Source organism: Lissotriton helveticus, chromosome 1_1 (assembly GCF_964261635.1).
Source record: "Lissotriton helveticus chromosome 1_1, aLisHel1.1, whole genome shotgun sequence".
Classification (NCBI taxonomy): domain Eukaryota; kingdom Metazoa; phylum Chordata; class Amphibia; order Caudata; family Salamandridae; genus Lissotriton; species Lissotriton helveticus.
Genome location: NC_136057.1, coordinates 1,853,017,526 through 1,853,043,088, shown reverse-complemented (window position 1 = coordinate 1,853,043,088; position 25,563 = coordinate 1,853,017,526). Strand labels below are relative to the sequence as shown.

The following is a 25,563-nucleotide window of genomic DNA, read 5'->3' as shown; positions in this document are numbered from 1 at the left end:
TTTAGCATACAAGACACGTATGGCAAAACAGCAAATACAAACTAAACACACGCACCAAACACACACACATATCTACCAAAAGTAACGAAAACAGGTAACACAAAACCACTGGCCCAGAGCACACTGCGCCCCTCCAGCTCAAAGACAGCTTATGGTTTTGCAACGGACAGGAACGGCTTCCGCAGGTACTAGGGGAGGGGCAGCAGGGTCGGAGATCCGAAAGGACCAGCACAGCAGTATTTATTTATTTTTATTTAGGGCATTTTTATATAGCGCCGACATTACCCAAAGGAACATTAAAAAAGCAATGGAGTGGGGGGTGGGATCGGAGACACGGACAGCAGGAGGGGGCCGGGGGAAGGCTGGACAGCAAGCACAAACAGGGGGGGGGGCAGGACAGCAGCAAGCACAAACTTTCAAAGGCGCACCGATGCAGTTTAGCATACAAGACACATATGGCAAAACACCAAATACAAACTAAACACACGCACCAAACACACACACATATCTACCAAAAGTAACGAAAACAGGTAACACAAAACCACTGGCCCAGAGCACACTGCGCCCCTTCAGCTCAAAGACAGCTTATGGTTTTGCAACGGACAGGAACGGCTTCCGCAGGTACTAGGGGAGGGGCAGTAGGGTCGGAGATCCGAAAGGACCAGCACAGCAGTATTTATTTACTTTTATTTAGGGCATTTTTATATAGCGCGGACATTACCCAAAGGAACATTAAACAAGCGATGATACTGGACGGGTGGGCATTGGGCAATGTGGCTGGTTGGCACTGGGAGCGATCGACAGGAGGCGGGCAATCCAGGAACAGAGGACAACGGCAACGAGACACGCAAAGACGTAAATAAACAAAATGCTGCTTACCTGATAAGGAGAGGACTGAAATCGCGCAACCCACCCCTGCAAAACACACGTCCAAAATGGCCAAAACATCACGGAAAAAAAAAAAACATCCGCCCACCGCGGCATGACGTTCTAAAAGGGGCGGGATGAGTAAAAATCGCCGGAACACCCACGAATCTGCTCCGGCAATGACGGACAGATCTCTCTTCCAATGGCTAGCCTCCATTTATGGAGCTAGCCAATGGAAGAGAAGGCGGGACAAAGCCCCATACTGGTAAAAACATAAGATTTCGCCAGACGAAACCTAAAAACAGCTTCACGTTTGACCGTTGGTGGGAGCCAATAACTTTGTGCAGCTTTAGTTAATAGGTGCTTCGTGGCATGAGAGGTGTTCTTGACAGACGTGAATGCGGCTGTCCGTGGCCCCGCACGGGGCCACTCCAACTGGCGGCCCTTTAGTGCCATTTGGGCACAAACGCCACCCACTGGGTAAGGGTTGGACTCGGGAAGCAGTCCTTCGCCTTGGCGTGCTAGTCGCGTCACTTCCGGCGAACAGAGGTCGGGGAGGGCACTTTTACCTCCCCCACCTCTCTGGCGTCCTCTTTGTGCCAGACACGACGTCGCCCGCCCTTGGATCACCCGTAAGATAGCTCACAATATTGCATACTTTTGTATGGAATAAACCTGCTTTTTCTCAGAACAAAAGTTGTCTTGTGTATTTATTTATTCTTGCATTCTCAGACTGTGGGTGGGGGAAGTTGCTGATAATGGCACTATTTTCTTTCCAGGGTGTGGGCTAGTGTGGCATGTTGGGTTTGTGCGCCATAAGTATCCAAGGTAGAAGACGCACAGAGCTTAAACTTCAACAGCACGTTAGTCATGTGTATGCAGTAGCGTCTGCTGCCGGATGGGGGCGGTGTGGGGGTTAATTTACAACAACAAAAAACACCTTAGAATGCCTGGCCAGCCGGCTGCTTCCTCTTTCTTTCTGCAGTCCAGCCAGCAACAGGAAGCACCCGGCCCACAGGCTACCCTGAGCCAATCACAATGCTGCAATGCAGCTTTGTGATTGGTCTGACCGCCGGGGATCAGCACTCGGACTGGAACAGGGAGCCTGTTCATGTTTCTCACAAGTCTGTGTAATGCAGTCTGGTGGGGAACATGCAAAGTGCGCATGAACCGTTTGGCCGGCCCAAGAGGGCTAGCCAAACAGTTCATGCGTACTTGGGGTGTGCAAACCACTCCTCTCCATACTCTGGCCAGCCCAGCCCCGCCCAACTCTGCACAGAAGCCACTCACTGCGTGCAATAGGAAAAATAAAATGATAACCATACGTTATTGTCATTTTATTTTTCCCTTTTTGTGCAGTGGGGCAACGCCCCTCCGCCTTAGTAGAGGAGAAGCCACAGTGTGTATGACTGGTGGCTATGCGCTGTGAATTGATAAACAGGTACTGGTATGCTTGTGTAAGGTCTGCAACCCAGCGGCTCGATTCATTGGCTTGGAAGTGACGCTGAAACAAGGTGATTGACGAGGGCCAGTTGAAGCTGCAAGGTAAATACACCACAGGAGCTAATGAGGTTTTCAAATGCTTTCCAAGCTCCACGCTTTGCTGGTTGGCTTGGCCATGCTGCTGCTTGCTTTCATTTCTGCACGTTTGTACAGTTGAATACCGATTCATGCTGCTTGTATGCACTTAGTTACATTGTGTGCACTAGTGCACGTTCTGTGTCTAGGCACATGACCATGTTTGGTAAAAGGAAAGTTATAGCTGTGCATGTAATGTAAAGATGGGAGTAACAGCAGCCACGATAAGGAAGTTATAGATACATTTTGGACAATAATACTGGTCTGCTGTCAGAGTAGGAGTGCGCTTCAAACATCCCAATGATTTTTACAAATGTTTCTATTAGTACCATATCTGAGTAATTCATTCCAGGAGAGTACTTGAATTTATTTAACAAGCATAGGCACGCTTAGAGATTCATGGACCTGGGGGCATATTTACAAGCCCCTTGCGCTGCTTTTGTGCCGCCGTTGCGTCACTTTTGTGAAGCAGCGGCGGCGCAAAAGATGCGCCATGGTACGGGGTATTTACAACGTGACACATCTGGGAGATGCGTCACGTTGTAAAGCTCTGCGCCAGAAGGAGGCGTTCCTGCGCAGGGACAGGGGGGGGGGGGCGTTCCGGCGCAGGAATGCCTCCTGAAAGTGGCTGAGTGAAATCTACAAGATTTCACTCAGTCATTTTGGGGCCCATGATGCGTCAAAACCCTGCACCTGATTTGATTTTGATTTCATAAAAATTTATATTGCGCAGAACAATAACCCGCAGGTATCAAGGCGCCTAACAATCAGATCAAAGTGGGAATGTACAACCTTACATATAGGCTTGCAGGAAAAGGCGAGTTTTAAGGGCACTACGGAATTTCTGCAGGGACGGTAGGGACCCGAGATCAAGGGGAAGGTCATTCCACCATTTAGGGGCAAGAGTAGAAAAAGCCCTGCCACCCCACTTGGCTCTGCGTATGCGGGGGACTGTCAGGAGCAGTTTCTTGGAGGAGCGCAGGGCCCTCCCAGGGGTGTAATGGGAAATGATGGAGCTGACTCCCATGGCACTGTTCTTTGCAATGGCTCTGTAAGTCATGCATAGGACTTTGAAGCGCACTCGGTGTTCTACCGGCAGCCAGTGCAGCGCTTTCCTGGCCAACGTGGCCGAGGAGCGTTTGGGGATATCTAAAACAAATCTGGCTGCGGCGTTCTGGACTACCTGCAAGCGCTGCATAAGGCTCCTATTTAGGCCCGCATACAGCGCATTGCAGTAGTCCAGTCGTGAGCCAATGAGAGCGACAGCTATTTGTTTTCTGGACTGCAGGGAAAGATACTTCCTGATTCTTCTGAGGGTGTGAATGATGCCCCAACAGGTGGAGATGGTTCTACTAACCTGTCTGCTCATGTCCAGGGCAGGGTCTATCATCACCCCATGATTCTTAGCAGATGCCGTGGGGGAGGGACATATTCCTAACGAGTCAGGCCACCAGCTGGCTGACCATGTGTCCTCTTTCCCTCCGAACACCATCACCTCCGTCTTCTCCCCATTCAGTTTAAGTGAATTGTGGATCATCCACAGACCAACCGCCTCCATACAAGATCTAAAATTGGAGGCGGTTGGTACATCTGAATGGGAAAGAGAGACGAGGATTTGGGTGTCATCAGCGTAAGAAACTACCTCCATCCCGAAAGATCTAATTAATCTGGCCAGTGGGGTCACGTAGATATTAAATAGGGTCGGACTAAGAGCCGACCCCTGCGGGACCCCACACAGCACAGGTCGGGATGGAGATAGAAACTCTCCCAGCTTCACTCTTTGTTCCCTTCCAACAAGGAAGGAGGTCAAGAGATCTAGAGCTGCGCCCTTCACTCCCACTTCCCTCAGACGAGATGTAAGTACTGAGGGGGAAAGGGTATCAAAAGCCGCAGTTAGATCCAACAGGACTAGGAGGGTGGTCTGGCCCCCATCTACTTGAGTGCGGATCTTATCAAGCACAATAGTAAGGGCCGACTCAGTGCTGTGTTCCCTCCTGAATCCATGCTTGGAGAAGTCCAGGCAGCCCGAGCTGTCCACAAAGGCGGCAAGATGCTTGTTTAGATGTGACTCAAGCATCTTCGCAGGGGCTGGGAGCAGTGAGATCGGCCGGAAGTTTTTTAGGACCTCCGGGTCGAGGGAAGCCTTCTTCAGCAGAGGTTTCACTACTGCGCTCTTCCACTCCGAGGGGAAGAGACCGTCCCTCAAAGCTAGATTCATAATTTCTAGTAGAGGCGGTAGGAAGGTTTCTCTGCACTGCTTGATGATCCTCAATGGGCAAATATCTAGGGGGGAGCCAGATTTAGTTTTATTGAGCAAAAACTCCAGGTCTTGTAGAGTGAGCAAGGGGAAAGAGTCCAGGGTGCTCCGTGGGGAGATGTCTGATGTGGTCATATTTGTCTGAACCAAGGCAGGGGGCCCACTGAATGAGGCTCTTTGTACCTCAAGAGCCAGATAGATGTCCTGTATCTTGGAATGAAAGAAGGACGCAATATTATCGCATAGATCTTGTGAAGGTGCGACGGGGTCAGGTATTTGAAGGTTGACTAAGGAATCAACGATTCTAAAGAGCTCCTTCGGCGAGGAGAGCGAGGTTGTCATGGCCACAAAGTAATCTTGCTTGGCCTGCACAATCTCAGATTTGTATTTTCTGACCAGAAGTTTATTGGCTTCCTTGTTCCTGAAGTCCCAGCTCGAATGCCAGAGCCTCTCCATCCTCCTCACTTCTTGCCTGAGGAGTCTGAGGGATTCTGAGTACCATGGGGCAGAGGGTCTCTTCCTAGCTCGGCAGCGTGTTTGAAGTGGGGCAAGTTCATTCAGGGCCTCAGTGATGACCTGTTCAAAGTGACCGACCGCAGTCTGAACATTGTCCATGCTGATAGCGGAAAGGCTAGCCACCCATGGCGAAAAGGAATCATTGCCAATATTCCTAAAGTTTCTGCCAGTTTCCTTAGTGTGCTTCCCTGTTTTATTTCCATCCATCCGTGGGTGTTCCAAAAGAAATGGAACCGAAAGGTGATCCGACCAGGATAGATGTACCGGATCCATGATGGTCAAACGCTGGTCATTAGAGAAGATGCCATCTAGTGTATGGCCTGCACAATGAGTAGCGCCGCTGACTCGCTGCGTGAGTCCACAGGAGACCAGAGCATCGATAAGACAAGAAGTGTCAGATAGATCTAGTCGTTCTAGATGATAATTAAAATCTCCCAAAATGGAGAAGTTATCACGACCAAAGTAAGGTTCCAGGGACTGGAGGAAGTTGTTTGTGAACTCAGTCCTCGAGCCCGGAGGGCGATACAACAGAATTCCGTTGAAAAAAGGGATTTGCCCTTCCTTTACGGTGAAGTGGAGGGCTTGAAAGCTATCCGGAAAGTCAGATATAGATACTGTGTGGCAATACAAGTGGTCTTGATAAAGGATCGCTATCCCCCCTCCCACTCGCCCCTGTCTGTCCAGTCTAGTCAGACAGTACCCTTCTGGGACCGCTTCGATCAGGTCAGGGCCAGATGACTCTTTAGCCCAGGTTTCCGTAATAAACACTAGAGCCGGCTTTCTATCGAGAACCATCTCCCTAATCATTATATTGTTCTTAACAAGGGAGCGGGCGTTGATCAAGATGCCTTCTACTCCGACTGTCATAGGTCTAGTGACAGCGGGGCGGTCAGCTGAGGGGTGGAGGAATTGGCAGACAAACATGTGTGGCAACAGCCACATCGCAGAGGGCGAAGAAGTTCGTATGGTTCGTAGGTATGCGAACAGATAAGGCTACGGGGTTTCAGGCGTACCATCTCATGGCGGGTATACTTGAAAGGGGAGACAGAGGCATCTTCTAAGTCCAGGGTCCAGCACGTCCACGACGCGGACGGGCGCAGACGGGCTGGACTCTGGCGTGACTCCGGCGTCACTGTGGCATCCACGCTGCGCGTACACGCTGCGCGCCATACCCTACTAATTATGTAGGGCTCTAGCGAGTCCACGTGTCGGCTTCAGCGAATGGCTGAGGAGTGCTTCTGAGACCGACCCAAAATGGCGCCCCAGGAAAACAAAGCGCGGGGACCGGGCCGCCCAAATGGCGGTGAATGCAGCAGGATTTTATAGTGCAGCAATGCGATCCGTGTCTAAGGGCACAGGTAGGGCAACTATGAATATCTAAACAATTCTAATCTGTAATTAAAACCAAGGTAAAAAGCGAGCAAAATTAAATAAACCAAAACGACAAAACGGGGCTTTTAAAATGACTGCAGGCTTCCAGCGCGTAGCGCTATATGCAAGGCGATATTCAAACAGAAGTAAAGGTCTCTCCTACCCGACTTAAATACAAGCACCAATTACAGCCTCTAGCCAGTCCACGTGTCGGCTTCAGCGAATGGCTGAGGAGTGCTTCTGAGACCGACCCAAAATGGCGCCCCAGGAAAACAAAGCGCGGGGACCGGGCCGCCCAAATGGCGGTGAATGCAGCAGGATTTTATAGTGCAGCAATGCGATCCGTGTCTAAGCAGGCTTGAAGCAGGCGTAAGGATTGACGCAGCATTGGAAGAATAGGGCCCCCCAAGCATTGCTGGAGCTGGGTCGTGCTTGCGACACAACTCCAGCAATGCGACACTTTTACGGCACAGATGAGTGACGCATCTGTGCCGTTTTTGCCCCATGGTGCGCCGCATTGTAAATGCAGCGCAACCATGTTAGCGTAGGCATGACGCACAATAAGTGGCGCATCCCTGCTGATATGCAGGGATGCGTCACTTATTGTAAATATGCCCCTAAGTGTTTAATAACAGCTCTGAACCTTGTATGTTTAAAGTAATTTCTTATGACACCTTCTCAACATAATTCATGGACACGAAACCTTCTGTTTGAAAATTTTAGTTTTTTATATGAAATGATGATATCAACATTTTGGCAAGAATTCTTTTAATCAATGATAGTGAGTCATCAATAAAGTCATGAGGTGGGCGGGGTTCGCAGGTGTTTATCTCTTGAATTAAATAAAATACATTGGTAGGAGGGAGAGTGTAATATACTCTGTTAAGGTACCTTCACAACTGTAAGAGTGTGATGGTTAGTAGTTGTGGTGTTACTGCAGCTGGCAGCGTTGACAGTGGCAATGGGCAGTGCAGGCAGAAATGACCTCCTGATGAGAGCCCTGGCTCCTATTTATGTTTTTACAAATTAAGTACAGGTTAAAGTGTGAGCAGGGTCAAGAAAGTTACATTTATATACACATACATTTTAAGTGCTACGTGGACTCCATAAGGTGGAAAGTAGTGCGTAACAAATCCCCCAATTAACCTAATATAATTATGTACAATGATTCACATTTCTCTCTATTTTGCATTAAGATCAATTAAGAAAATGAAATAATTTTGAATGGAACTCAAATGTGAACCTTGGCTAGGCTTCATTTGCGTCAGGATTCTGATGCTTCCATTTTTAGGTTGAGCCTGGGCAGCGCATGCAAAGCTCTATAACATGCTGTATTGGAGTATGGACAGAAGCCCCGCCGACTCTCCGCCCATATTTGTCATTGGCTTGTGTCATTGTCCTTCTTAAATGCCAGCTTCTCATTCATTAATAGGATTGTTAGTCCCTAATTAGTACCACCTTGTCATTGAGGAACAGTTACTGCCAGCCTTGCTTCTCATAAGCAACCACTATAAGTACAAAGTGCATGTTTACGCACCACTTGCAGATTTTCAAAACACATAAAGAAAAAGCATTGTCATTTGCAATGCCAATAGATCAAACTCTCGCACATGTGAGACCCATTGGAATACAAATGCTTGTTTTCTTTACCATGCACGGTTAGATATGATCTAATAAAACAAGCATTGCGAACACAAACACGTCTGACTCATTTATTATGAAAAGCTTTATTAAACTAAGCATAAAGACTGGGGGCCTCATTTACTAGGCACCTGCGCTACTGGATTGTCACTTTTAATGATGCTCCGGCTGCACATATTGCAGTGCATATCTACAAGGCCACGTAAAGCCACCCTGCGTGGCTTTTCATGGCCCTGTAGATATGGAGTGAGGCAAAGCAGTGCAAGTCACTGCGTTGCCTCACAATGTGATGAGGAGGCGTGACATGGGTTACGGTAGGTGTTCCCATGTGACACCAATGGCATTTGACACATTACCAGATTTGAAATGTTCCGTAAACCTCGGAATGTGTCAAAAGCATACACCTCCCCAGTAGAGACTTAGGGGGCGCAAAGAGGAGAAAAAACTTTTTTAATTTTTATGTGTGCAGCATTCAGCAGCACACATAAAAAGGGAAAATCACCTCTATTGATTGTTTTTGAGCAGGAAGGTATCCCTTCCTGCAAAAAAACAATAATTCCTATTACACAGACATACTGGCACCTTAGTGCAAGAGTGCCTGTGTTGGCGCATGGCAGCCAATTGAGCGCCAGCGCAGGGAAAGAGGAAAGGAATGCACCGTATCTGATAGATACTATGAATTCCTGCCCTTTCCTTTTGCCATAGGGCAGAGCAGACGGAAGGCTTGTGGTGCTGCTTTATGGCAAAAGATTGTAAATGAGGCCCTGGGCGTGTGTTTTTATAAGTGTGTACTGGACTTCAGATGAGAGAAATGTTAAACTTAGAATGTCTGTATTTTGCACATCACCTGTTACAGCAGTGCCTGACTTCAACATGGCCAATATAAGGACACTGACCACATACACACCTAACGGCAGACACTTCCGCAAGCAGCACCTATTCCATTGGAGCGACACTGTGACCACTCATCTCTCCCTGAGATCCAACGGGCATGCTCCATGGCAGCAGGAGCAAAGTGCTCCCAGCGAGTCGCCCTGGGGTTTACGGTGGAAGTGAATCTTTGCAAATTCTTTGCTTTGTTGGAAGGACGTGCATTCAGCCATGAATGAAAGACGTACATCAGCCCCAGAAGCACCAATGGGCAGTTGTGCATAGTTTTGTTTTTTTACATAACTGCTTCTAACACTGTGAAGAGCTGGATCTCATGCTTGTTCCTATCGCTTCCAGCTGCCCCTTCTCACCATAGTTATCTCTGGTTGATTGCAACAACTTTCTTCAAACAGATCTAAAAAGATCTCTCTGCCATGTCCTGAGATAATGAAGCAAAAGGACCACTGCAAAATGACTTCCTTTTGTGAGAAAGTAGCCAATGGTTAAAAGCGCAGGTCAAGGGTTCAGGTTTTGTTACTAGTCGTGCTGTATATTGTATACAATTGTTTACATTGTTTTTTGTAAAGTCCTGATTTGTGACTAGCAGGCACCTCGTAGCACTGATGTTAGCAATGAGGGAAGTATTAGGAAAAATCTAATCCTGTTCCTAGATGGTGCCTACTCTGATGCGGTTAAAGGATCACGTCGTTTTCATTTGGATTTCAGATCTTATCATTGGCAGGGATTCAACTACTCTCTTGGAGACCATGTTCCTTTTTGGGAGCTTGAAGGGCATTCGTTTTGGTGGATTACTGAAGAGATGAAGAATCCTCTTTGAAAAGACTTGCATTCCCTTCCACCTGAATGCAATTAGGTTTGGTTGCTACCTTAACTCTGGTCTTAGAGTTTTCTACAGTTGGGCTCCCCGCACCTGAGTATATCTGTCTTCATGGAACTTATGAATACATCTGGTGTGTGCTAGCAATTTGGCACTTTGCTTGAGTCTAGGTTGTGTTTGGGTGCGTGACTTAGAACCATATACTGGTAGGAGTCTGCTGGCTGTCATAAGCCCCGGACAGATGGTCTACCATCGGGCTCGCAGGTGCCCGTTGTCTATGAAGATCTTGTAGGACCACCTGATATATACATGTCTAACTCTGTAAATGAAGATTCTGTAAATGATTGGGTTGTTTGTAGCAGATTGTCAATCCAGAAAGGCACTCAAACATCTGCTCTAGGCGTAGCATTGCTTCTGTATCCCATTTACCTATCCGTCACCCAAGATGAATACCAGGAAAAGGAGAAACAGATCCAAACAAACGTTCATTAATTTATCAAAAAAACAGTTTACTTAAAGAGATGGTGAAATGACACGAGCACACAACCACTAGAACTCCAACACGCACTTTAAGCATTAACGATACAACACCATTCTGGCGCGCAGGTGAATTATGAAGACAACCACCAGCACACCGTGCACTGTTTACATCAGAAGGCTGGTAAGTGATCTAGCCATGTCCTACATGTTCTATGGTTATTGATTGGGGCAGTAACACCCATTTTAACGTTCTTCCTCTTCCGCCATTCAGCTGTCTTGTTTCAGTTGACAGTCACTGCAGGTATAAACACCTATGATCCTCCTGCTTTCTTCTCCTGAGCATCTGAAGATTCCTGATTATTCTTCCTTTCAAATACTTCTTCGACACTCAGCTCTTTGTTCCACTCTGGGTTGACCCTGTAGCGGATGTACCGTGCCTTCTTGGCCTGCTCAATGGCCGTCTCAAAGTCCGGCATGGTGAGCATGGTCCTGGGGAAGCCATCAGGCGCATAGATTTCCTCATCGTAGGCCTGAGCACCTTCAGGCACAGAGGTTCGGCGTGGAGAATATGAAGAACTTTGATTTGAGCTTTGACCGTCAGTTGCCGCCAGGATGGATTCATCTATACTGTTTTTGGTTGATGTTCCAATCTGGGTGGTACCCTTCTGCCCTTTGTACTTGCTTGCTTCTGCCGTATGTGCTTTGTCCTTGCTTGCTTCAGCCGCTGTTGCAGCCTTTGCAGAGAGGCTCATTCGATTTGCCATTAGCTGTTTGACATTCACCACATCGCTGTCTTCGGAGGAGGACTCTCCAGTGAGTGAACTACTCGGATCCACGGAAGGGGTCTTCGACTTACTGGAGTTGGTCGTGCTAAAGAAATCATTGATGCGTGTCTGCAATGATGATGAGGTGTTCGATTCTGCCACAGGTTCATTGGTGGGGAAAGACTCCGCTCTGCAAATAGAAAACAAACAGTGTGTTAGGTATCACTTACGGTGACCCACATTCTACACTACGAAGTGGTCAGGATGGAGGACTCTCGGACTCAGCTAAACTGCCCATTTCCACGCTTATGGCATGCCACATGTTCTACTTAATCCCCAGTGCTAATATGTGACTGTCCTAGGCCTTCTAAGTTATGCTACTGATTTTGCTTCCACTACTATAGGTCTGCAATCTTGGCCTAGTGCAACCCCTGTAGTAATATGTTCAAAATGAAAACTAAACACTACAACATGTAAATACAGAGTCCAGTGGTGTATGGGGCTGTATCCAGGGATCTCAATATACCTCCTGCAGACTTCCCTCTTTTACTCAATAATGAATTTGGGGCATAATTTTAGAAAAGTGTTGTATCGCTGCGTGAAAGCAGCGATGCAACACTTTTCACGGCACCCTCCTTGTGACACCAAGGGTGCGCCGTTTTTACTGTACGGTGCTCCACATCACAAAGAATGAGAGATGCGTCAGGAATCGTGATGTATCTGAAGGTGCAAAACTCACGCATTGCTGGAGTTGTGTCATAAGCATGACGCAACTCCAGCAGTGCATGGGGTAGGCATATTCACAATGCACTGCGTCACCCTTAGTCCTGCCATGAGGCAGGCGTAAGATTTTGATGCAGTGGCATCCTAGAAGTGGTGCACTGAAATCTGATAGATTTCACTGTGCCACTTCTACGAGGCTTTTTTGCGGTGAAGCGCCCACCCTGCTTACATTATATCTGGTGCAGGTATAATGTAGCGCAGGGGTTTACAGAGCGATGCATCTGCCTAAATGTGCCACTTTGGAAATCAGGCGCAACGTGGTACATTATTTATACCGCCGCTGCATCACAAAACGTGGCACAACCGCGCTGTAAAAGTGTTGCAAGCCTTCATAAATAAGGCCCTTGGTATCCTCAACATGAAGATCACCAGTACTTGCTAGGCTGGTGGCTGCTGCCACTAGAATTGCAAGTTATCGAAGGGCAACGTTTACACTGTTAATTCACCTTACTCTGTGTTGCCTGCCATGTATTCACCCCAGTGGACTCAGGTGCCTCTTTCAGAGACCCTTTATTGGCCTTGTTATTATTGGTCCTGATGAATTTGCTGTATGGTTGTAGGCGATGAAATATGTCGGCCATTTTTTCAGGTGAATGTATGACATTGTTCTGCATTCTGTCCATCAATTGTTGTTTTTGCATTTTTTCATAACACTGGTTCTCCAAGTCCACTGTTTTTAGTATGCGTAAGGGGGTGAGTGTAGAACATAAAGTTATATAAATGCATCGCCCTGATGCCTTTTTAATTCCCTTCATTCAGTTTTCTGAGTGGACATGTCTCCTCAAAGCCTCATTTCATTTTGTAAAGACACTTTTCCTTAAAAAAGTGCTAGTCATATGTTGGCTTAGTACAACACTGACTATACACCAATTGTTGAGGGGACACCTGCCGCGAGGAGTTTCTCTGATGGAATTCAGTCACAAATTACAAGGGTGCACCAATGATGAGAAGCCCTGGACCCGGTGACTTTCAATATCTGGAACCCCCGTGCCGCGCCCACAAGGTGTCTCCTCTCTACATTAATAGGATCATTTGATCCCTTGCTGACACACCCTTAGTTACTGGGCACCAAGGTTATAGTATAACACAAGTAGTGACACAAAGAGGTGAGAGCGTTCTGCATCTGGCCATCATCAGTTGCACTCAGGAAGACAGCGAAAGGCTAGCGTCACCTAAAGGACTCTTCAAACTCTGCAACACATCCCTCACCCCCATCTATCAAACTGCTGCTCAGAGGAAGACTAATCAGCAGTTTCTTGCAGTAAAAATATCTAGTTAAGATTTTTAAATGGAGACTTGTCTTAACTTTCTCTACTTCATTGTCTTGCTATCTTCCCTCCAGCTTCAGAAATGTCAGTGATACATTTCTAGTCTGGGAAAACAACCTCCCTTCCATCATATGCTCATGAACAGCCCGGGGGCTTCCAAAATGGAACCTAGCGGCATCCATTACTCTGGTTCACTCGTACACACCATACATGTATCACACAGACTATGCACCTACCCAAATGCATCACAAGGACTGGGACTAGGACCAGGACCAGGATGTTTGAAACAGAACTTTACACAAGTGGGCCAGTAGGCCTCCAGTGATGCAAATAGAATGGTCTGGCCACAACTACTAATTGCCATCATGATATGCTGACACCACTGCTCTACAGGCTCAAACCATGACAGGAATGGTCGTCCAATGCCAAACAAATGAGAGTCCATTTGGTGCAACTCTCCTGGTCTAATACGGATTCAGGACCTCACCCCGTCTAGGGACAGGCCAAGGATTTGCGCACTTGCCAGATTCATGTGAAGCTCGGCCACAATAAAAAATACAGGATACCAAATACTTGTAGTTAGGCACTCAGGGCAAGGGAACACAAAGGTATGCCATGTAGGTCACATTCTCAAAGGCTCTTTTATTGCCCACTGCAGTACTTGCTCTGCACCCCTTCCATCAGAGACGGTCTCCACATTCACCTTCTCCTTCAAACGCCTTCCTTATGACATTCAAATATTATTTTCCTTCTCCTTTCTTACAGGCTCACTCTTTACTACTGTAGCAGACGGTCTCTCTCTGACCTGCAGCACAGTATGGACAGGTGCTGCCTAATGTTTAGTCCTACATGGACTGAGATAGCTTCTCCACTGCCTTCGGGGACATTTTATCTGCTACATTGTTTTCTATCAACTTTATTCTTCCCTTACCATAGACCTGCAACTTCAGGGTTTATTTTGAATGCGCAGTGAGTGCACTGCAACTGTCCTTCTAGAACTACCATTTCCACCTTCCACAAGCAGCTGAACATCTGCAAGACGTGCCACACCTCACCTTCAACTATTTAAAGTGTTCAGTTAGGGGGCGTGGCAAAGATGACACACGAGTGAGACGTGGTTTTGTGTCCCTCCATCTTCTCCACCGACTCGCCCCGTCTGGACAACTACCACACAGCACAGAATACCCCCATTGACTGGGCAGTACTGGAGTAAAATGCAGGAAACCTCCAAGGCATTCTGAAGGGTTCCGTGGTGCCTGAAGCCGCTATGGGAAGATCAACGTGCGGGGCCCGGAACATAGTGGCGCCCTAGCTGGAGCTACGTGGCGGGCAGAGCTAAGGGACCCACCATACCTCTACATACACTGGAGACAGCGTGGGTCCCTACCTGGAGAAGCGGCGTTGAAGCAGAAGTGGAACAAGGTGAAGACAGTCTGCGGCCGGGTCCCCTCTGTGCCTTGACCGACTTATCCCGGCCTGAAGCCTGTACGCCCGCACCCAGCACCCGGACGGAGGTGCGGCCCTGAGGCTAGAGTGAGAGGGCCCTCCCCGTTATCTGCCATAGAACTGAGGCTGAGAGCTGAAGGTGGTGGATTTGTGGTCTGACCCTCTTTAATTTGGTCCTTGCACTGTCGAGCTCTCTGGCAGAGCTGTGCTGGCCATATACTGATATTGTGGAGTGCCAGTCTCGGGTTCCCGCCGAGCTATCAATGTGAACGATACCTGTGCAAACTTCATAAGATTCAGTACTTGGTTGCAAAACACCTATGTTACCTGGACCTGTTGAACTGTATAACACCAGCCATGCCAGCTCTTCAATAGCTAGCTGTGGCCTGCTAGATCTCCTTCAAAGCCTTCTGGCTAGCAGACTGTATGCCCATCAGAATACTAGGACTCCGAGGCGCGCGACGGGGTGGACAAGATGGCCGCTCCCCCCTGAGCTTCCGCGATTTCGGCGGTGGTACTATGAAGAAGGCTTTGCTTCCAGCCAGCGTTTCTGGGCAGAAACAGCTGTTTTCGGCGTCGGAACTACCCCCCTGCTGCTGGGTATGTTTGCAGATCGCCATCTGCATTTTTTAATATAGAAAAATGCGAAATTGTTGTTTCTTCGAAAACGACCGCCATTTTGTGTTTTTTTTCACTCGTTTTTTGTGAAATTCATTTTTATGTGGCTTCTGCTCCTTGGATTTGGCCCTTCAATCTTTTCTCCTTCATCAATGGTTTTTTTATGAGGCACTTTTTCATCTCTTCGTCCAACGCTGGTTCATGACACTATTTTTTACCTCAGACTCTCTCCTTTAGTGTCAAGCACCTGCTTCAGGACTTATTTCAGCACATACTTTGCGCCCTGTTTCTCTGTGGTGCCATCCTTTTGTTACTTCTGGTCTATGGCTGCACTTTTCTCCTTTTTGGATTGTTTTTTCTTGCCTCATTGATACGGCTCTCACGTGATTTCTTCGCTGCGCATCAAGCGGTGTCGCCTTTTCTCACACGCTGTGCTGGCTCCCTCCACACTGCTATGATGGAATCTGTGCACAATCTCAAGGCCTCTACTGCAGCCTCTTCTACACGTAAAGATCCTGCCTCAACTGGCAAATGCCTTAAGAAGGACCCTCCTTCTCCTTCCAAATCTCCATCTCCTGTCACTCTTGAAGATATTATGGAGGAGCTTCGCCTCATTCGTCCTTTTATGGCGGATACTACTACCACATTGCAGAGATTGAATGAGAAGTGGTCCAATTTGGACAAGAGAGTATCGGACGTTGAACAAAAAATTAGCGATGATCAGGATGTTGCTGCCACAGTACGTAGCCTCACTAAGGATGTTGAAGTGCTCAAGAAGACCTCTGAAGATTTGGAAAATCGAAATAGGCGCAATAATTTGCGCATTTATGGTGTTCCAGAGAATTTGGAAGGGTCTGACATCATCCAATTCTTGAAGACCCAGGTCTTACCTATTGTTGGTCTGTCTAAACATGTGGATGTTAATATTCAACGTGCGCACCGTCTTGGCCCCAAGAACTCTTCCTCTTCCTCGAAACCCAGAGGCATCATCGCTTATTTTCTTCTCTACTCCGACCTTATGACTATTCTACACTCTGCTAAACAGCACAAGCAATTATTGTGGTCTGGTCACAAACTCTTTTTCTCTCAGGATGTTTCGAAGCAGACTGCTGCACGTCGCAAGGAATTTTTGGACTTACGACCTACTCTTCGCTCCATGAACGCCAGATATGGCCTCATCCATCCTTGTTTCTTCAAGGTTACATATAAGGAAAGGACATTCAGTTTCGACGATCCAGTTGATCTTCGCAAGTTCATCCACTCTCACAGAGCAGATTCCATGGAACTCAGCAATCTCTAATTTTTTATTGTTTTTTGGTTCACTGTAATTTGCCCATTGTTCTTTATTCCCATGTCTTATTGTGCCTCCTAGTAATATTCCTTTGTTTTATTCCCTTGTTTCCTAGGTCTCCTCCTCAAGTGTTTTGGTTCCTGGATCTCCCCAATATACTATGCTGTTGTTCGTCTTAGTTGCCCCAGTTCGCTGCCCCTCCTTCATAAATGTTTGGTAAGCCGCCTTCATTTGTTTTATGTCACCATGTTTGGTCCTTCACTTGATTTGTCTCTTCCCTCATTTTTTTCCCTTATTTCTTGTCATTGTGACCATGCATTGGACGTCATCTGTCTTTTTTGTGCGGTCGTCTTGTCTTGTTGCTCCCGCTCTCACTCTATTGCTTTTCACTCTAGCTGTTCTGTATGGCTGGAACCTTTTCGGTTTTTCGCCATCCTCCTCTTTGCTCACTTTCTCAGGGGAGCTGTGTTCTCCCCCTCCTCCTTTCTTCCATTGTCTCTCCTTCCTTTTCTCTTTCTTTCCTCATGGCATCTCTTCTCGTACTTCTGCTTCCTTTCTCTTTTTCACTTTTTATATTTTTTTCTCTTCTGATGTATTCGTGGCATTGGCTTATTATAATCTTTTTGCTTGTCGCTTTCCTTTCAGATTTTTCCTTCCTTCTCAGCTCTAGGCACTTTCTCTACTGCTCCTATCTTTTTTCTCTTTCTTCGCTTTTTCTTATTCTTATGCTTATCTCTCTTTTTTATTTATAAATGACTGGTCTCCGAGTTATATCTTGGAATGTTAGGTCTTCGCAACCCGATTAAAAAACAACCGGTCTTATCCCACTTAGCCCGATCGATTGAAATGTCAAGTTGCTTTGTTACAAGAAACTCACCTCTCCCAAAAAGACCTCTCCTCTCTGCGCAAACAATGGGTGGGTGATGTTTTCTGTTCCTCGTCTGTTAATAACAAGAATGGTGTTCTTATCTTGTTCCATAAATCATTGTTAATACAGTTGAAAAATGAAATTTCAGATTCTGATTGTAGATGATTATACTTAGATGTTAAGGTTAATGATACCGATTTATCTTTTTGCAATGTATATGGCCCTAATGGTATTGACTCCACTTTTTGGTCTGATTTTTCCAAGCTCCTTTCCTCTCATTCCAGTGTTGATTTCATTGTTGGAGGTGATTGCAACCAATTAATGGACCCCTTTTTGGATCGTAAATCCCAAACCAGATATGTTCCCAATAAAATGCAAAAGTCCTTTTCCCGAGCAATCTCCTCAAGAGGTTTACTTGATTCCTGGAGGCTTTCTCACCCGGATACTTTGGAATTCTCCTTTTTTTCCCCTGTCCATGCCTCACATTCCCGAATAAATTATATTTTTCTCACCCAACACACCTTCCAATTTATGACAAATGTTGAAATTGGCTCTATTCTCATTTCTGATCATGCCCCTGTCATCCTAGATATTGATTTTCCCTCCCCAACTCCTAGCTCTCGCCGTTGGCGTTTCAATAACTCTCTCCTTCTAGATCCGCAGTTCATTGACCAATTCACTCTTTTTATTGACGACTTTTTTCGTACTAATCTTAATACATCTTCTTCCTTTCATTTTATTTGGGATGCTTTTAAGCCCTCTGCCAGAGGCTTCATTATTGATTTTGTTTCACGTAAGAAGAAACTGGCCCTCTACAAATCTTCCCTTATTCTCAGACAAATTAAAGACCTTGAGCATGCTTTTTATACATCTAATTCTCCTGAAGCTCTCTCTTCCCTTATCAAGGCTAAACTTCAATTTAATACATTTTCTTGTGAATCTGCCTGTAACCAACTTTTAAAATTTAACTCCAAGATGTATGGTGGGCGTAATAAAGCGGGTAGATCTCTTGCTAATTATATTAAAATTAAGAAACAAAAATCTAAAATCGCTGTCATATCTGACGCCGCTGGGATTCGTCACTGCACAGACGATAACATTCTTGATTGCTTCGTCCAGTATTATTCCTCTTTATATACACCTGAATCTTCCCCTACTCCTTCTCAAATCGATTCTTTTTTCCTCAATATACCCAAATCCTCTTCTGCTGCCCTCGATTTCTCTTCTTTGGACGTTCCCATCTCTGAGAAGGAAATACTACAAGCAATTACTCTTTTACCTAAAGATAAATCTCCTGGCCCAGACGGCTTTACGGTTTGTTTCTATTTTCAGTTCAAGACTTGTTTAATACCACACTTATCCTCCCTGATCTCTTCTTTTCTCTCTTCTGGCGAGTCTAAAGGTTCTTTTACCCAAGCCATGTTATGTTTACTCCGCAAAAAAGATAAAGATCCTTCCCTCTGTAAGAATTATCGGCCAATTTCTTCAATTAATACCGATTGCAAGATGTATGTCAAGATTTTAGCTCCCCGTTTATCTACTTTTGTTCCAGACCTTATTATTATTTATCAGTCGGGTTTTGTTAAAGGTAGGTCTATTACCGATAACTCTAGAGCTCTTCTCAATATCATTCATCTAGCTTCCAAAATGACGACCCCTCTCGCTGTTATCACCCTTGACGCCGAGAAGGCTTTTGATAGGGTCAACTGGGATTTTATGTTTGGGGCTCTTCGCTGGCATGGCTTTAGCCCTCACACCATTAAACTTATCCAATTATTGTATTAATCTCCCTCCACTTCTATTTGGGTTAATGGTGCTCAGTCCTCCTACTTCCCTCTTCATAGAGGCACTAGGCAAGGCTGCCCCCTTTCTCCCCTTCTTTTTATTTTAGCATTAGAGCCTTTCCTTCAGAAAATTCGCCTTTCTACCTCTTATTCTGCTTTTGTTTATAAGTCATTAGACATCAAATTCACAGCCTATGCTGACGATATCTTACTTTACATTTCTAATCCTGCTACCTCCCTACCGGCACTTTTTCTTTACTTAATGAATATTCCTCAGTCTCTGGTTATAAGCTAAACATTGATAAATCTGAAGTCTTACCTCTTAATAAGTATTGTTTCTCACACATGTTTCAAGGTTCGGGCTTTGCTTGGAATCCCACTAGTATTAAGTGTTTGGGTATTTTCTATTCTTCCTCTATTAAAGACACTATTAAAATTAACCATAAGGATATTCTTTCCAAGCTCTCTGTCCTCATTGAGCGCTGGTCTCCTCTATTCCTCTCCTGGTGGGGTCGATTGGCAACTGTTAAGATGATGCTTCTGCCCATCATTCATTTTTACCTTTCCATGTTACCTATTTCTCTTCCTGTCTATTTCTTTACTCAAATCAACCGTATTCTTACTCGCTTCCTCTGGAACAACCGCAAATCCAGGGTATCCATGTCTCGTCTTCAACAACCAAAGCACATGGGTGGAGTGAATTTTCCTAACCTTGTTCATTTTCACTCCTCCTTCAGCTTAAAACAAATCTGGCCTTTCCTTGCAGATTCGCCTTCTCCTATTCACACTGCATGGAGTGCTTTGGAGCTTGCTCAGCTTTCGCCTTTTCCTTTTCACGCTGCTATTCATTTATCTCAACCCCCAAAGCGCTTCCTTTCTCCCACTTTTAAGCTCTCTCGGACGCTTTCCCACTCTTTGTTTTGTTCCTCCTTCTCTCCAGCTCATCTCCATTCTCTTATTCCGTTATGGTATAATCACTCTTTGAAGATCAATAACAAGGCCCTCTTCTGGAAGGAATGGATTGACTAAGGCATTATGTACATGCATCAACTTTCTGTTGATGGTTCTTTATTGGATTTCTCTTCTATTCGTTCCTCATTTCACTTATCCAACAAATATTTTCCCCAGTTTCCTGATCTCTGTTTTGCCTTATCTATCCTCCTCACTTATTCCACTACTTTATCAGATACTGCCCCTTCTGATTCCTCTCCTTTAACCTTCACTATCCCATTTAAAGCAGCCACCATTTATAAGATCCTCTCCCGTTCTATTTCCGAACGTCCCAAATCCAAACCTGAACTTGCATGGGAAAAGGATTTAGCACAGGCTTTTTCTATTTCAATTTGGGACTCCCTTTGGTCTAAAATTCACATTGTCTCCCGTTCAGCTAGCACCATTAAGACTCTTTATTTTTTTTATAATAGGCTTTTTCTTACCCCACACGACCTGTTTACGTTTAAAGTACTCGACTCTAGCCATTGTTGGTCATGCTCCCACCCTGATGGTACTTTGTTCCATATGTTTTTTCAATGTCCGTTGGTTGCATCCCTCTGGCAGCATATTTGGTGCAAGTTGAATGAGATTTTAAACTCCAAACATATATTTGATATTGTTCACATTTTCCTAGGTGGTTCCTTTCCTATTTGGAATGTCCCACGCAATGTTCGTAATTTTATAGATTTGTTTCTAGCCATTTCTTTGCAGATTATTACTTCAAACTGGAAAGCCACTTCACAGATCTCTTCTACTGCCTGGTGGAACTTATTATGCCATCACCACAGACTTGATCGGGCGCATGCTACTACTACCTCTCTCTTAATTAAAAGAGATTTGTTATGGTCACCCCTTACTGATTTTCTTTCCAGACGCCTACCCTGATCTGCCCCTCTTTCTTTTCTTTCTCTTTCCTCTTCCTTTCTGTCCCCCTCTTTTCTAGCCTTTCTCTCTCTCTTTTCTTTTCCTTTTCTCTTTCCCTTCCTCACCCCCTAAAAATCTTAAAAAAACATTTTCCCTCTGTATATTCTTTTATATTTTCCCTTTGGGGTTGGTTTTTATATTCCACATTCAGATTGCATTATCTCACCTTTTCTTATTATTTCTTTACTGATTGTGTTCATGTTATGATGTTTTATTTTGCTTATTTGATTGAATAAAGCTTTCTAAACTTAAAAAAGAATACTAGGACTCCTATAACATAGGCTATGCTGAAACCAGTCTAGATCAATACTTACTTCCAACACCCAAGTAATTATAGAATTTTCCAATCTTAAACAAATCTGTACTGGAAAGTTTTCCCTTACCATGTAAATTAAAAAAATAGGAACTCACTACTAACCCACATCAGAGTACCACCTCACCGTTCAGAGGGTTAATAAATGTGTTTTTTCCTGCCCATCTTCAAAAACAACATTGAGCGATCAGCCATACTCGCTGCCTTTTTTTTCTATCCCCCACACAACCTTCTCATTGACTGGACACAGAGGCTCAATCACTTATCTAACTTTATCAACAATGTATATTTGAGGTTGTTGTGGCTGCCTGCCTCCCCTGCTATATATTGCGTCTCTGCGTCAGCGACAATTTTATCGCACACTGTCAAAACACATCTCTAGACCTCAAACATGACATACATGAAATCTTCTTATATCTACAGCACATCTCTGGCCCTGATGCATGACAAAAAATCATGAAGTACCCTAGGTATGAAAAAAAAGAGTAGAACTGTGTCATGTAAATATCCTATGACATAGTGAAGTCTTATGCTTAAAGCGCAATCTCCCTCACCCAACCAGGGATGGCATGCTTCATCATCAAGCCCTTCCTAACAATGGCAGTGAAACTTTACCAATATGGACTACAACACAGATGAACTGGGAGCTCTTGAGTGAAAATAACAAAAAATGAGCAGTTCAGAAGGGCCAGAGTCTTCTGGTGTGGAGCTAAGCCTTTTGTGCAATCAGAGGGTATGGGTGCTGAAAACTACCTCCATCTAGTCTTTTTCAAACCTAGGACACTGCTTTTTTTTCTCAAGCATATTTTTGAGGGGGTGTACTCAGGTTCCAGTTTAACCCCTATTGCCCCAGGTATAGATCCCGATGCACTACACAAGTGCTGTACATATAGCATATTCAGGCACATCTTTACTAAGCCGTTGACTTGCCCTTGCATCACGCAAGGCGATGCAAAGCAACACTAGTGCTTCAAGTGATATTTGCCAAGCCACGCAAACCCACATTGCGTTGCTCTGCATGGCTTAGTAAATCCATAGTAACACAAGGTAGTGCAAATCGCTGCCTTTCGTTACTTTGCTTTGGAAGGTGTTCCATGGGAGGAGTATGGCCGCGCCCATGCATCCACGCATGAATTTTGATGCAATCCCAGATTTACAAAGGGTGGTAAACCTGGGATTGCGTAAAAATGGTATGTCTTCCCAACAGAGCACTCGGGCCCGATGTAGGTAATTCAGATTTACCGATTCTAAAATACCGAATCATACGGATTCGGTATTTTAGAATCGGTAAATCTGATGTAGGTAATAATTCGGAATTATTTACCGAATCGGTAAGATTCGGTATTTACCAATTCGGTAAATACCGAATCGGTATTTGCTATTGAATCCTATGGGCCTTGAAGCCCATAGGATTCAATAGCAAATACTGATTCGGTATTTACCGAATCGGTAAATTTACCAAATTGACAGGGGGAACAGAGTGTCACTTTGACACCCTGTTGCACCCCTGTTTCAGGCTTGTGTGCCATGTGACACACATACATGCACTTAGGGCATGTCTGTGTGCCACATGGCACAGGTGTACATGCACAGATGTGCATGTACACAGGAATTCGTTATTTACCATGTAATAGTATTACATGGTAAATACCGAATCCTGAATGGCCTGTAGCACTGTTAACAGTGCTACCTACATTGCTAATTACATATTCGGTATTTTTACCGATCGGTAACTTTCCCAAATCGGTAATATTTACAGAATCGGTAAATTTACCGATTCTGTAATTTTACCGATCGGTAAAATTACTGATTCGGTAAAAATACCGAATATGTATGTTTTAAGCTACCCTACATATCAATGTCCAAATACCGGTCGGAAACGGCCAAAAATTTGTATTTTCGGCCGTTTCCGACCGGTATTTTGACACCTACATCGGGCCCTCAGTGCGCCAGCGCAGGGAGACAGCAGGATTGTGTCATATCTTGGTAGATATGGCACATTCCTGCTCTCTCCCTGTCATGCAGCACAGCAAGTTGTATTTTTGTGTTTCCCTGTCTGATCAAGACAGTGTTACTGTTGAAATGCGTTGCAATTGAGTAATTGAACTCTGCACGAGCAAACCTTTATTACGAGTGTGCGCCTTATTGGACTTTTGTTTTGGATTTAAATGTCAGGCTGTGGTCCTGCCAGCTTTGCGCACCACCTGACAACGTGCTCGATCCCGGAAGGAACTTTCTCTTGTTTGGCAATATATATATATATAAATATATATATATATATATATATATATATATATATATATATATATATATATATATATATATATATATATATATATATATATATATATTAGAGTAACCTTCCTCGAAGAAAAAGGCAGAGGCCCAAAGTGGGGACAAGTGAAGTCTTTTTAATCTGGAACGGCAATTTTCAGCGGGCGTATGCATTTCGGCCGTGTGGCCTCGTCAGCGCCCAGAATGTAATGGGAGGGTGAGTAGGAATGCTGTTGCAAGTTGATGTCCCAGTTAAATGCAAGTTGGCTCCACCTGCTGTTAGTTCTTGCATGGTGGAGTGCACTACAGGTCCCAGCATGCAATGTTCCTGCAGGGACCACCGCGGAGCAGCGGAACCAGGAGACCCCTCGAACAGCTCTCACCCGGTGTCCCGAGCTGCCATCCACATCAGCAAGGCTTCTCCCGTCCCCGAACTGCACAATCACCATCTTCCGGCATATCATCCACGGGGGTGAGAACAACAGTGTGTCCCGCCCAATGCGGAGTTCAGTGACTCCGACACCGTTTGTTTTCCGCCAGTCGTGTAGTGATGGGCTCAGTCTTTCCGATACCTCGGACCAAAGGTAAGCTCTGCCAAGACAGAACAGCGCCAGCGTTGACCTCGCCCAAAGTGTGCAGGGACCTCTGATGCACGTCGCAGGCTCACAGTGCAAAATAGGATTAGAGTAACCTTCCTCGAAGAAAAAGGCAGAGGCCCAAAGTGGGGACAAATGAAGTCTTTTTAATCTGGAACGGCAATTTTCAGCGGGCGTATGCATTTTGGCCGTGTGGCCTCGTCAGCGCCCAGAATGTAATGGGAGGGTGAGTAGGAATGCTGTTGCAAGTTGATGTCCCAGTTAAATGCAAGTTGGCTCCACCTGCTGTTAGTTCTTGCATGGTGGAGTGCACTGCAGGTCCCAGCATGCAATGTTCCTGCAGGGACCACCGCGGAGCAGCGGAACCAGGAGACCCCTCGAACATATATATATATATATCAGCAACACAGCCCTTTAACCGTGGGAGCGCAATCCAGCTGGTTCGTGGCGAGAAAGGGACACTTCTCACAATATCTAAATCAACAAATGATTAAATGAACGGCACTCTCCTTGGCTTGAATAGGATTCTTTATTTAGACCATTCCTCTGCTCCTCCTACGATTTTCGAACACAAAGTTCTTGATCACGGTAGTACAAGATATTTTGGCCCTTGATATCTTGCCCATGATGTTTTTGTAGCATGACTTTTCCGTAGTGACTATTTTGTCATACAATCAACTCAAAGTCCACCCTATATTTATTGTATCGTGAGCAGCAGGTCTTTGACAACAGAGAGCTAAAGCTGTTTTGGGACAGGAATGGTTCTGCAAGAGTTAACCTGTGCCTAGAGTTTACACAGTATTTTGGATTTAAAATGCACGGCACACGTGACAGTCATGATTGTGCCCTGGAGTCTTGCATGTTTAAAGGCCCTGACCACCCAGAACGAGGCTCTGTGGTCTGAAAGAGAACACCAAGATTGCCTTCCTTTTTATAATGGATGACTGTCAATGTACCTGTTCATAGACATTTAATTGTGGTAGCAGCATATCGCTTTTTAGGTCTCGCCTAGCGTTGCAGCACATGCGCTGCCCTCTCTGCGAGATCTTTTGTCATCGGGCTGCTTTCGGATGTGGGGTCGAAGCTTCGCCCATGCTTTTTATTGACGCGCATCACACTTTATCTTAAACGCTTGCTTTGATTCGGAGTGAGGCTTGTATGTTCCTACCCTGTCTCCCTTATCCAGACTGGATATTTTCCTCGTGCACGGCATCACTTTTGCT

At 45.5% G+C, this 25,563-nt stretch overlaps 1 protein-coding gene across 4 annotated transcripts in view; it reads right to left on the bottom strand.

The window, feature by feature from the left end:
* Nucleotides 1-7,402: 7,402 nt before the first annotated feature.
* CCDC190 (coiled-coil domain containing 190) overlaps nucleotides 7,403-25,563 on the bottom strand; it is a 430,479-nt gene continuing 412,318 nt past the window's right edge. For all 4 annotated transcript variants that reach the window (XM_078659212.1, XM_078659215.1, XM_078659216.1 and 1 more), the window contains exon 4: nucleotides 7,403-11,372. In XM_078659212.1, the coding sequence (XP_078515338.1) occupies nucleotides 10,730-11,372 (643 nt within the window). In that variant the 3' untranslated portion in view covers nucleotides 7,403-10,729. The remainder of the gene's footprint in view (nucleotides 11,373-25,563) is intronic.